Source organism: Amblyomma americanum, chromosome 1, assembly GCF_052857255.1.
Source record: "Amblyomma americanum isolate KBUSLIRL-KWMA chromosome 1, ASM5285725v1, whole genome shotgun sequence".
Lineage (NCBI taxonomy): Eukaryota > Metazoa > Arthropoda > Arachnida > Ixodida > Ixodidae > Amblyomma > Amblyomma americanum.
In genome coordinates this window covers 538,476,466-538,490,777 of record NC_135497.1, presented here as the reverse complement: position 1 = coordinate 538,490,777, position 14,312 = coordinate 538,476,466, and the positions used below count along the sequence as shown (strand labels likewise).

The following is a 14,312-nucleotide window of genomic DNA, read 5'->3' as shown; positions in this document are numbered from 1 at the left end:
GGCTTATCGTCTCTTAATTGCTGGTTCAAGAAGCTTCGGAAAAGAGCTATAAAGCCTTGCAGCGTGAAACACAATATTTGGCGTCGTTACGATGCCAAAAACAACGTGAGAAAGTGCGACGAAGGGAAGAATTTAGAGGCCCTGGCCAGCAATATCATAAAAAAACGTAAGGTGAATGTACTGAGTGGAGCGCAAGAGTGCTCCAAGAAACCCCAGTGTACCGCTGCACAACGTAACTGTTGAGCGATAATTCTTTATCTAAAGGAAGGAAAGAAGCGAGTGGGGCGACGCAGTGCTGCACTTGAAGTCTGAATGGCTTTATAGCGGGATGAAACTAAAAAAAAGCACCAGATGGTAACAATAGGCCATGGTTTATGCTGCCCTGTAATAATACGCTCACAAACCGCAACCGTAAATAAAACTGGCTTTATACTGTCTGAGCATTAAAAACACACCAGAGGTATCGATATTTTTTATCTTATAGCATGGCCTTGTGATTAGCTTCTCATTAAAAAACATTAAAAAATATTTTTTTTTGTCGCAGAATCTTCTTTGGTGGTCACCATTGGAGCTAAGTTTAATTAGATTTTATTCGACCATGAGAAGTTTTTTTCCGCCCATAGGAAGCAGTTTCACAGGAAGGTTCGCAGACGAGGCTGGATGGTGCCTTTCTGAGCATTTCGTAGTTTGCCTGAGGAAGAGATGGCTTGCATGTATAAGAAAGTAGCATTCCTTGCACAGGTTGCACATGGTTGGCTACCAAAATTCGTGGTATTTAATGGTCAAGTTCGAGACGCTACTGCCAGAGCTGTGACCTGCTGACTATTATATTTCGCAGCATCCGCTCTGTGGGCCGAGGAAGAGGAGGCCTGTTTGAGGATGAGGCTGTTGGGCATCGGCCGGGGCCGACGGCTGAACTGACCAGCGGCAGCAGTGAGTCAAGCTTCCTTATGGTCATGTCGCTTTGTGTTTTGTGCTGTGCATTTTTAAATCCGGAGGAAGGGGATGCGAGAGCAGCTTTTCTTTACAGCGTGCAATATATTTGGCTCCCAATTTCTACATGTAGTATACTTATGGCAACATCATCGTGCAGTCGGACCGCTGTTGACACCTTAACTCAGGGAGGAGCCAACCGTCACAAACCAGGAATTTTTGTGAAAAGAATTTCTTCAAGAGAAAAAAATCTTTCCCAGTAATCCGAGGAGCTTTGTGTTTGCAGACCTGAGACCACTCAGCCGTCGTCGGTACGACTAGCGCCTTGTGTTCCAATGTGTGTAATTAACACGGACACCGGCACTTGCTGGCATGCGTGCAGTAGTAGGTGCAGCATTAGGGGCGCTGGATTTCGTTGTTTCGTCATTTTCATACATTCGTCCGGGGCTTGAAAATGCTCGGTGATGTAGTGCTGCTGCAACAAATCAACACAGCCGATTACGTCAATTTCTAGGTCTCAAAGACATCATGAAGATATCTTTTTGGTCATCATTATGTCAATTTCATGTGCGAAGACACACGGTTGAAAAATATTTTCCAGGCGCAAGCAACTTCGACTTAATAATAATAATAATTGGTTTTGGGGGAAAGGAAATGGCGCAGTATCTGTCTCATATATCGTTGGACACCTGAACCGCGTCGTAAGGGACGGGATAAAGGAGGGAATGAAAGAAGAAAGGAAGGAAGAGGTGCCGTAGTGGAGGGAAGATTCATGTTTAAGGATGTCTTGCGCATCATTTTAAGTAGAGGGATAGCGAAATTTTGCCACTGACTTTTAACTCAAAGTTTTTGGCAGCTGTCATTACTTGTCATTAATTTCACATAACCCCTTCTATAAAGGCATCTTTATATTCTTTTCACGTTTGGCTGCTAAGGAGTAACGGCACTTATTCGTCTACCACCTCAGATATACGAGAGCTATTCAGATGTCCTGGCTGGGTTTTCAACCTGAATCTGAAATATTTCTTGAAAGGTTTGCTTGCAATTCATGCCTTTATGTAAGTTTTCCTCATGTATCGTTTTTTTTTTCATATAGAGTTCTTGTCTTCTTCGCAGGAACTATTTTACACAAGGACAAAGACATAAGAAGTGGAGGGCTTCCTCAAGTGTCTACACCAGCGGAGGTCCTCCTGAGACCTGATTTTTTTCACTTATTTTTTCCTTCTTATTGTGAATGTGCGGAGAAATATCTGGCCGCCACTTTTTCTTCGCTGTCATTTCCTTCGTTGTTTTTTGCTTACATGTTTTCCTTTCTTCCGTGCGTCCATTGACCAAATATAAAATAAATGGTAGTTGAAGCAGTGTAAAGTGCAAAAAACGAGTTTCATAGCAAATTAGGTGAAAACAGAAAAATGGGCGTGCTACGCGCGCTAACCACTATAACCAGAATGCAGCTATTGCACGGTGGAGAATCCTTAGCACTAAATAAACAGCAACCAGAAATCGCGATATGGCGTCTCTTTTATACCGTATCTCTAGCTTTTGTTGATTGATGAGAGAGAACCGACCCTTGAGCACCAAAAGACAGCCAGCCCAGCTGATCCTTTAATTTCTTCCTATGTCTTGTATTCTTTGCACTGTGGTAGTTCCTTCTGAAGATAGAAACTACTGTCCCCCTTTTTTATCAGTGCTGCTCCCTGGAGCATAACAAACCCCATTCACAGCTCTCTATCGATATATTCCCACGTTTAGTAACCCCCGAAGGAATGACCAATGTTCGTGCTGCAATTTCAGAAACACGCTTGCATTGTTTGACAAAACAAACCGTAAGGGCACTTGGATCAATGCGTTACCCATGTGGAGAGATTTTAATTCGGGAGAAGCAACGAACTTTCCGTTCAAAAATTCCTCACCTTTGCTTTCAGCATTTTACTGGACTTTGATTTAGTCGGGTAGAAAATTCAGGTGTTAGCGCTTCTTTAAGTGCCAATGGCTCGGGATTTTCTCTTTGCGCTCCCATTCAACCTGTACAAAATGCACCGCAAAACATCACCCTTCTCATGAAGGGTAGACGCTGGGACTTGGTTCATTTCTCGGGGAAAAAAAACACAGCGAAAGATCTTAGAAACACAGACACACACAGTTCTAACTGCAAACGAAAAGTTATTTTGCAAAACAATAGGTAGTTTTATGTACCGACTTGTCAAAGATGCACCATCACAAAATACACAAGCAAATCGTATAAGACATATATGCGACCTTCTTTGGCAACAACGCAACGGAAGGGCTACTCACACAATCATCTTTCAACAGGACAATCCAGTCAGCATCAATTATTTCCCCAGTTAAGCGGTTTTTGTACACTTTCAAGGTCACACACTTTTTGTGGATTGGTATGCAGTGTGAAACACGGTGATCGGCTGACAAACTTTTCCTACATGTGTCCTTTACGTCGCGGCCATGCACCCTAAGACTATCATTCAAGCATCTGCTTCTTTGTCCTACATATTGCTTGGCTGAGGAAAGAGGTATCTGAAAAACGACATTTTCAATGCAATTAACAAATTTATTGTAATCTGTTTTTCTACAGCCAATCTCTTTTTTGTGTTATGTCAAATTTTTCATGCACAAATAACTCAACATTTGGGGGGCGAAAAAAATACTCTGCTCCGAAACGCTGCGCTATTTTATTGAGATTATGGGACATCGCAGGAAAGGAAGGAATGACGGAAACTTTTTCTTTCTTACGCGTAGCCTATTTATTGCCCCGTGCTCTTTTCTGGAAGCAATTCTTTCGAATCCCTTCCGCTACAGAGCCCAGAACATGGGAGGGGTATCGAGCGTTCTCGATCCGCTTGCACTGCTAAGAAAAACTTTCATGCACGAGGTGCAAGTAGGGCCTCTTGAGCGAAGAAAAAATGGAAATATGAGCAATGGAATATTTTACGTGTTTAGAGTGCACTTAATGAAAAAGTAACAATGGTTTTTCGCCACGAGGCTTGGACACCCAGCCTGTCCGATCATGACGTAAAGGACAACGTATAGGTGTGACTTAAAGAACATATGTGGGAAATTTTTGTGAGCCCATTACCGTGTTGGTCACTGCATACCGTTCCTAAAAAATGTGTGATACCAAATGTGCATAAAAACTCCTTAACGCGGGAAATCATTGAAGCTGAATGGGTTGCCCTGTTGGAAGGTGATAATGTGCGTAGCACTTCTGTTGCTTTGTTTACAGTGCGCTGAATGAAAAGGTAACAATGATGTTTCGCCACGAGACTTCAACATCCAGCAGGTCTGAGCATGATGCAGTAAGATGTTGATGGCTAAGAATTAGCATACCCTTTTTTCAAGTAGTTCCATTGTTAGTTCTAGAGGTCTGAAGTGGTGGAACAGAGTGGGGACGTTACAAACATCATGCTTGAAGGAACCGTCATTTCTGTTAACAATAAGAATGTCATCAAAATACGTAAAAATCTTAGTGACATTGGCATCTTTTACTGTATCCGGAAAAGATCTGCCCAACCGGGGCGAAAACAAATCGCTAAGGATGGGTGGTGCTATGCAAGATCGTATACAAATGCCTTCTTTTTAAATGTATAGTTTTTCATCCCATACAGTAGATATATTAATAAATCTCTAAATCCATTCACCGACTCAGGCTTTGAGGGACGCCGTAGTGGAAAGCTTCAGCTAATTTCGACCACGTGGCGTTCGCTAACGTGCCCTTAGCACAGTGAACGGCCCTTCAGCATTTCGCTTCCATCGAAATGCGACCGCCGCGGCCGGGATCGAAGGCGAGCCTTGCGGTCTAGGAGCTGAGCAGTATAACTACTAAGCTACCGCGGTGACTTAACTGCTCAAGATCACCCAGACAGCTGGCTCATGAGAAGCAAATGCCATTGCATACGAAGGAAGCTCGTAGATAACAGCATTGCTTCTTAGGCGGCGATGGAATGAATACTTGAGCCAGGTGAGATGTCGCTGCGCTGTTTAGGCCTTATAAAAATTGTGTGCGTGGTGCTGGCAGGAGCAGAGATCACTCACCTCTCATGTGGTCTGTTTGCAACACTGAAGGACTAAACAATGCAACTTTTAAAATCTTATTTCTTACTTGTTATGGCGACTTAATTGTTCTAGTTTTGCAGCGTACCTATGTGCACGGGACAAAATGGCACGCATACTCTCAGGTGCTGCATGCAGTTATAATTAGGACTAATTGTCTCCAGTTGTCAGATACACTATGTAATAATAATTATGTTTATTCCCGCCACTGAGTGCAAAGGAGCAAAAGGAGGTGGCTAGAGAAAAAGCTTCTTTTTATTCAGCTTCGCAGCGCTCCAACCAACTTTATTTACATCAGTAGCAGTCACATGGCTAACAGTGTATACTTCGAAGAATTGTTTTAGAGGTTCTTTCTGAAAATGCATCAGGACTTATCAAGGCATGAAAAGAAAGAAAGGTTACACTGTAATAAATGTGCAAAACACTAAAAAATGATCATGAAAAACAAAGCAACGTGATTGCCACAGAAAAATATTATGAAAAATGACCCAATATGATTATCACACAAAAAGGCAGGAAATGTGCCTATGCCGCATTACACAAACATCTCTGCGCTGAAATAAACATCAGTTGCGAGTCAGCGCTTGATTTGGTTCCCTTTCACGTTCCTGTTTTTCGCGCAGGTAGATTCATTACAGCACGCCCGTCCCAACTCGTAACAAGACAACTGATAATTACGAATCGGAAATGTGTCAGACTGAGGGACAACTATTGCCGCGCTATTCACCGCCTGTTTACGAAACGTATTCGCAGGGTTGGCCTGTAAACGTGTAAGGATTAATGTTTGTAGAGCAGTCTTACTGATATGTGCTTTCCGGATGACATTTGTTTCCTAAGCAGTCAAGGGACGAATTGCGGCTTATATACGCTCAAAGCAGAACGTTCGGTCTAGGTTTAATATGAAGAAAATGCGTTCAGCAGCCTCAAAACGGACCGACAGTTTAGAACAGACTGTCAGGTGCTGGGAAAGTACCGGAACACATCCAGTTAAAGAATGAGATCGCAAGTATATGCCATGAATGGCGATAGGCAAGCACAATAAAAATGGTGTGAATAGCATTTAGTATAGAGTAAGTGGTCTAGAATAGCAGCTTACCAGTGTGTCTCAAGGCAGCTAAATTGATCTCACCGTTTGCACAAACCCTGTAGACTACAAAATGGTTTGGAATCGAATTGAGAACAGCGCTGCATATTTTGGAAAGGAAAATTTTGGGGTAACGTTTAAAGTCAGTATTAGAGCAGAATGGCTGGAGAACAAATGCAACTTAATATTCACCATCAAACTAAGTGCGCCCACTGAAGGAAAAATGCGTCTCCAATGGATAACCTTGCCTCGCCTGCAGAGCCCACTGTAATGTATAGTAGCTTCTTTTGAATCTAACGATAATGCGACAACTTTGAACTTTAAACTTTTGGGGTTCAAATAATAGTGGATAAATCACACGGGGACAAAAACTGTTCAACGATAACAAAAACATTGGCTATATTCAAGAAACATACACTAGTCTTCATCCGACGACTTTTCTCATCCTGCTGGCCCCGTCCACCTGCTTTTTCACCCTCAAGTCCACGAGGCTCTCTTTCTCTCTCCCCCACACGTGAACATCGTTTGGTCGTCGCGCCCCCACCCCCACACTTGCGCCGTGGCCGACATGTGGAGTTCGTTCGGGGAAGACCGCTCGCGGAGGTGTAGAGCTGAAGCGCCGTCTGTAGCCGACCGCTCGCCTCTCCCCTATATCGCGGCCAATTAAAGGCGCCGTGTTGTTGGCGGCCTTTTGTACGCTCTCTCTCGAGTGCGCCGTTCGGGTGTCTCCAAGCGCGCCCACGTTTCTGTTGCCGTCTGTTCCTACTTTGTAGCACTTTCACACAGTTCGCCGTTTCTTTCCGGGGGAGCTGCTGTTTCTGCTTCTTTGTTTCTTTGTTTCTTTACATATTCCCGCCCAAAACAAGTATAAACTCATTTTACGTTCGTTTCTTATGGATACAGGAGCAGTGTCGGTAGTCTTATCATGACTCGGGACGGCATCTTTTTCCAGGTGGCCATTCATTCACTCGTTGCGAGGTGCGTGCGATGAGGCGTCGGTCAACACGCTCAATCTGGCAGTTGTCGACTCGCGTCTGAAAACTGGTTGATGGGGCAAGTAGTATACGTTGGTTGTCTTCGCTCCCTTGGGAACTTTTCTGCATGCCAAGCTTCCATGCAGCTTCAAATAGCCGAGTCGTGCTGTTGCAAAAGTTCCTTGTTCCGCCCAAGTCGCCTCGTCAAGCTGTTTAGCCGTTGCACCGCCATGTGTCTGTTGTCACTGAATTCTTTCGGTGAGTCTTTCCATGGCAGTGCAACGTCATAACGCTAGCCTTTCTTTTCCAATTGTATTTTGTCTAGTGGTCGTGCGTTGGGCGTCTCTGTGGAATCTTTTATGCCAATGGCGTCCAACTCCTAGAAGTTGTGCAGCGTAGTGTGGACTTTGTCATCCGTCTCCAAACCTGTTCGTAATAGGAAAATATTGTTTGCTAGTATGAGGTTGGAGGTCGCACTGAAAGGCCCCTGGATGGTCCAACCAAGCCTGGTGTTAACGGCTGTCAACCCTTCGTTTTCGTCGTTTCGCTCACTTCACCAGTTTTGAAGTTTATGATGTTATCGGCACCAATTAATAATCCAATTCCTAGGACAGATGCCATGCCGGGATAGAGAAATTTGCCTGGTAATAATGATCCTCCAAGTTCCATCTTTTGCAAAAAACTGATCTGCGGCCACCTGCCGGACATCCTTGCATGTAAAGAGCACCTCAATAGCCTCTACTGTGGTTTCTTGGCCGCTATACTGGCTCCGAAGGCGAAGTTCGACGAGCCGGCATCTTTGCGACTGCGCGGCAGACGTCCCAAAGGTGTTCAGATGGAAGTCGCTCTGTCCCAACTTCTTCAAATTAAGTGTTTTTGAGATGTCTTCTCGAATGAACGTTTTCTGGCTTCCACCGTCCATTACGCCCCGGATGTAGCCGTATTTAGTTTCCCCCACAGCAAAGGCCCGGAAAGTCTTCAGCGCCGTCTCTTGAGTCTGTTTTTTGTTAGCGGCTGCATGAACGTTCGTGGCAGTGATCTCCGTTGGTGCGTCGGTTTTGTCTATTCTCCAATTTGGATTGCACACTGAGGTGGCCTGTCTTCTTTCGAAATGCTCGCTCCTTATCTTTCTTCCGCAATCTTTAGATCTGTGCCACCACTTCGTGTGCCGAAAGTACCTTTTTGCCTTAGCTAACTTCTCTGTCTTTTCTTTGCTTGTCAGCGCAGCTGTGTAAACCTCTGTACCGTGCTTTCTGGAATCACAAGAGGCACAGTTCTCAGCCTCTTCCAATTGCATAAAAAGCACAGCAGCACTTGCAGTATTCTGATTCGGGCGTTTGCCTAAGCGGTTCTTGTGATATGGCTTCTCTGCCACAAAGACGGGATCTTGTTTGCACCGCTCTCGGCACTCGGTCTCTACTAGCCGGAACATCTCATTTAACCTGCCGTCGTATCTGTCTGCTGTGTTCGCAGAGGCGAACTGCTGCGCCATTGAGGCGGGCTGCTATCTGCTGCTACGACGCACCTGTCTTTGTAGCTCGGTTTGTCAGTCGATGAAACGCTACTAAAATGTGTCGCGGCAGCGCTGTTAGTACGATGTCGAAAAGCACTGCAGAGTAAGCATGCATTGTCACTCCTAGTCCCATGCGTCCGAAAATGTGTGCTCGCACATGGTCGTAAAGCTGGCGGAGTCCCCTCACATCTCCTGAAGACAATAGGGACGGCAGCATCCTTAACTTTGCAAGGTGTTCCTGCTCTATTCGTCCCTTGTCGCCGAAACGGCGGTGCAGTATCTGTACTGCGTCATGGCAAGCTCACCGCTGAATTATTCTAGATGCAGCTTTGGGAGATTCATGCCACTGCGCCTTGGTGTCGGCAGAAACGCTTGCGTCGATTCGGCGCTGTGTCCTGCAGGCTTTGTCGGTTGCGAGCTGCTATCCGAGCCTTGAGTAGACGAGGGTGTTCATGGCCCGGTCTTCGTATTCGAAGGCCTCGGTGAATTCGGTCTCGAAAGTTCCTCTGGTAGATGTTCCTTTAAGTCGTCGTTTAACTACCGCAGTTCATCACTGCTTACTTGTAATCTGTGCAGCAGAGCTGTCAGTTGATGAACGTCGGTTGACGGCAGTACTGCTGTGGCCTCGTTGATTACGATGGTGTTCTGCCCTTGCCGGCTTCTCCTCTTGGCCTTGAACTTTTCCATCTTGTCGTTTCTTCCACTCAGCCTTTGAAGTCCCTCGTGATCCGTCCGGATTTCACCGCTGCAATGTCATCCCGGATGTCAGCATTATGCAATGTGTAGTAGCTTCTTTTGAATCTAACAATAACGCTACAACTTTGAACTTTAATCTTTTGGGGCTCGAATAATATCGGATAAATCACACGGGGACAAAAACTGTTTAAAGATAACAAAAATCACTGGCTATATTCAAGAAAAATACACACGTCTTCTTCCCACTATTCTTCTATTCGCACTCGCCACAGTCCACCCGCTTTTTCACCCTCATTGTCCACGAGGCACTCTTTCTCTCTCCCCCACACGTGCACATGGTTTGATCATCACGTCCCCCCCCCCCCACTTGGGCCGTGGCCGACATCTGGAGTTCGTTCGGGAAAGACCGCTCGAGGGACTCTACAGCTGAAACGCCGTCTGTAGCTGACCGCTCGGCTCTCCCCTATGTCGCTGCCAATTAAAGGCGCCGTGCTGTTGGTGGCCTTTTGTACGCTCTCTTTCGGGTGGCGCCTTTCGGGTGCCTCCAAGGGCGCCCACTTTTCTGTTGCCATCGGTTCCTGTTTTGTAGCACTTTCACACAGCTTGGCCTTTCTTTCCGTGGAACTGCTGTTTCTGCTTCTTTGTTTCTTTGTTTCTTTACATTCACCTTATCTACGCATACAACCTAAGTTTATTCGGCCACTTTATGGTGCACTTGCAACGTTTGGTTTTTGGAATAAATGCCGTTAACACCATCGCTTCTTTCCTTCGCACTGCGTGTCCAGTCTGGGCCCATTTCATACTTTTTCAACTGCAATATCATTAACCCACGTTTGTTTTCTGACCAACTCCCCTACCTTTCTATACCTTACCATCACACTTTCCTCTACACTCACTCCAGGCCTTTTAATTAGCCTTCTAGTTTCTGGCCCCTTGGTGAGCACTGGGAGGATAACTGTTAAAAACATTCCTCTTGAAGGATAATGGTAAGCTGTTGTTCATGGTCCTAGAGAATCTGCCCAGTTCGTTCCACACTATTTGTCTTAGATTTTTCGCTCTTGTGGTACCGATCACTGATTACTGCCTGCTCATAGTACACGTAATGTCTAGCCACTTCCAATTCATCGGTTTCTGTTGAGAACTGTCTTTATCACCTGAGAGCATTGAAAAATAAATTTGTTTTTCTTCCATACGAATTTTTAAGCCGTCAATTTCGCTTTCGCTCTGACGTCCTCAGTCATATATAGCTATTCGTCTCCTGGGTTACTAATCAAGGCAGTGTTGACAGAAATTTCAAAATTTGTAAGGTATTCTTTATTACATTTACCACAACCCTTCCCAGTCCACTTCTCTGAATCATCATCATCATCATCATCTTCAGCCTGACTAATCCCGCTGAAGGACTAGGGCATCTGCCATTTGCCTCCAATTAAAGCTGCATGTGCCAGCTGCGACCACCTTATGACCGCAGACTTCCTAATCACTTCCGCCAGCCTACCTTGCCAACAGCTCTACCACGATTGCCCTCTCTTGCAATCCCTCTGTTACCTTAAAACGCAATTGCTTCCTTGCCTTCGCATTACAAGCTGTGCCTGTGCCCGTTTTTTCATAGTATTGAGTAAAATATCATTAACTCGCATTTTTTTCTCTGAGCAGCTCTGCTCTCTTCGTGTCTCTTACCGTTACACGAATCTCAATTTTCAATGCTTTTTGTGCTGTCTGCGCTTGCTGTGCTGTTAAACTTTAGCCCTGTTAGTTAGCGTCCGCGTTTCTGCCCTAAAGTGGAGTGCTAGCACCATACATTTTTGGCTTGTTTTTGTCATGAAAGCACATGCCAGTTCATATAGAGCACATTTTTGTTCTCCTTGTTAATACATTTTTGTGGTGTGGCTCTCAATAAATCCTGTAAACGCTCAATTATAAAAAGAGGCATAGTCGTGTCCGCAGGCCGGAAACAATTCCTGAATGGGGTTTTATCGCTTTTTTGTGATTGACTGTGGTCGCCGTGCAGCTGCTATAGTTATAACCAAGTACATTTGCATACTCTTCATCTAAATCATGGTTAGGCTATGCCTGTGCATGGTGTTTCACGAATCTTTAGCCAAGGCCTAAATTTATTGCCCAAACTGTGTTATGGCTAAAAAGATTTGGTATTTTCTATTATATTTATCGCAACCCTTTCCTATCCACTTCTTTGAATCATCGTCTTCGTCAGCCTCATCAGCTTGTTGAAGGATTAGGCGTCTGTCATACGTCTCCAATTAAGGCTGCCATCTGCCTCCTCCTCATTCATCTTCCCTTTGTCCCGCCTCTTTTTCCTCCTCTCTTCTCTTCTCTGTCTTGCAGGGGGATTGGACAAGGTTCAGTAGATAATCCCAATTAGGTATTTGCGCGGGGAAAAATAGGCGTCAGAAGACTAAATCAATATAAAAATTAGAACAGTCATATGAATTGAAGAAATATGAACTACCAGGAATAGAACCGAGCATTTTTGGATATGCGACAAAATTTTCTATACAGCTAACAAGGTAATCGATCAGTTGCACTTATGTAATCATGAAGGTAGCCGCAGACACTGCTTAACGGGCATCCCTTTGCGCTCGCACCGAACGAAATAATAACTGGAACAGACAGAGGGAGTCCTAACCTCTAAAGAGGGATCTCTAAATACTGTTTTCTCTGAACTGTGAACCGCCGGCAAGAGAGGAGAAAATGATCTATTGTTTCAACTTGATACACAAAGGTTTGTCGCAGCGAACCCGCACCTGCATAAGTACAAGTTTAAGTGAGGGATTCTACATCGCCGAAGCGTCATTGACACCTCACAAAGCCTTTGTTTACACCACCGGATATTCCATGGGAACTTTAACTGGTTAAAATTCACGGTATTGAGCAATGAATCACTCAGGTTGGCTGAAATATATTCGAAGCACTGGAAACGTGAAGTTTCCAACAGAATGAGTTGAGAGACGGGATGAATTACAGGAGCGCTGAGAGCTGACCTTGCCAATAAATGAGCCACCTCGTTAAAATAGACGCCCGAATGCCCAGGTAACCAAACAAAGCGGATCTCACGCAGTGTGCGCGGAACAAAAACCTAAGCGAACGATTCAATAAGATTTTCCCGAATTTTGGAGAGAGACTAGAACTAAAAGGCAGTTTGCAAGAATAAAAACCCCTGCTACACCCCTAGGAAGTTTGGGAAGAGCCAAACCAATGACCAGAAACTCTGCGAAGAATTTAGGAGTATAATCTGGGATATGAACGGAATAGCTCCAAGCCAGCTCCTCCGAATATATCCCAACCGCCGCCTTCTCACAGCTGCCGGAGGCATCAGTGGTGATAACAGTACGAAGAGAAAAATTCTGTAAGTGTTCAGAAAGGAGACCATTTAGGATATTTGCGGGCATATGTTTCGCATGGGACGGAAAAATATGGTCATAATAGAAGACGGGGTCAGCCTGCGTTTCTGCAACTTGTTGTAAGGAGATCAGATTAACCTGAAGCGGGGCTAACAGATTCTGTGTGAACCTAACTTCCGGAAGCTGATAGCGTGGCCAATGAGTAGTGAAAAACAGATGTGATTGGGATAGAAAAATGTGACTACGAACGCCGGGGGCCGGGTCAAAGGACCTGAGGAAAGTACGCACTGCTAGAAGTTAGAAGCGGGAAAAGAGGGGGGATACGGGCTTCGAGATAAAGGACAGCGTTTGAATCTGATTTTGGGAACCCGAGGCACAGCCGTAGGGCACGCCTTTCCAGTAAAGCTAATCGCTGCAGCTTGTAGTTTGCGCTACCAGAGAACAACACACAACCAAATTCAAGAATCGGTCTCATATAAGGCTTATAGAGCAACAGTAACGTGTCACGACGCATGCCAAACTTTTTATTGCCAACTGGTGTCAACCGGTCCAGAGCACGTTCCCCTTTAATAACATTATTCTTAATATAGTGTCGCCAGAGCAAACCTTGATCATAAGTAACGCCTAGGTATTTAACCGACTCCACCTGCGGAACTGGAGTGGAGCGGTATACTAGCGAGATGTACAAAGGAGTGTCGGGCGGAAATACCAGCACGCCACATTTGCTGACATTAAGTGATAAATTAATTTTGTTCAACCAGACTTCAATAGCATTCAGGTATGCCTGCAAACACTCGTATAGTGCATGAATATCCTTTGCTGATGCGAAAAAACAAAACAGATCCTTGCGGCGCATCTCTTGATTGAACATAGGTATTAGAACAGAAAGATGCGTCTGTACAGAAGAAAAATTTATCTTTTCAAAATTCACAAATTCAAGCATAGTTGTAGTGCGGTGGATATAGCTGAGCAAGACTGTTAATAAGGACCGTGTGTTCAACGCTGTCAAAAGCTTTAACAACCTCAAGTCTTACCAAGGCCGCAACTTCTCTCTTGCGCATTGAGAGTCGTATTCGGCTCTCGAGATCCACATGCGCGGACCATATCGAACAACCACGACGAAAGCCAATCTGTGCGGAGCTGAGGCCGTTAACGTGATGAACATGCTCTGTGAAGCGACTATGTACTACACTTTTTATTAGCTTTACTAAATTTCAGGTTAAAGCAATCGGCCGAATATTGTCTAAATGAAATCCATTCTCTGCATTTCTCAAAAGTAAAATTATTTCCGCAATTTTCCAACTGTTAGGAACTCAAGAGTTTTCCAATGACGCATTTACAATATCTAGAAGGTGAGTTGGAAAGCCTTGCGCTAAAATCTTTAACATGCCCACAGTAACCCCATTAGATCCCGGGGCAGCAGACTGCATCGAGGAAACAAGTGGGAGGAGTTCCGCCACGTCCACCTCGGGATAGACCGAGCTGGGGGTGAGAGTGTGCAAAGGTACCGTTTTCTGCACTTGGAAACGTAAAGCCAGCCCCTGAGCGATACGTTCAAGGTGTTGCTTAGCTTCCTGCGGAGACAATACCATTGACTTTAGACGGTTGGAGGCTGGAGAGTTGTTATTCTGCGCCATGAATCTATACAGCCTTCTTATTCTCAGGTTTAGAAAGATATGTGTTTA

General features: G+C 44.9%; 1 protein-coding gene across 1 annotated transcript in view; it reads left to right on the top strand.

Annotated features, from left to right (window-relative positions):
• LOC144107780 (uncharacterized) overlaps positions 1-2,186 on the top strand; it is an 85,642-nt gene extending 83,456 nt beyond the window's left edge. The window contains exons 10-11 of the mRNA XM_077640962.1: positions 839-933; positions 2,050-2,186. Of these exons, the coding sequence (XP_077497088.1) occupies positions 839-921 (83 nt within the window). The 3' untranslated portion in view covers positions 922-933; positions 2,050-2,186. The remainder of the gene's footprint in view (positions 1-838; positions 934-2,049) is intronic.
• Positions 2,187-14,312: the final 12,126 nt, after the last annotated feature.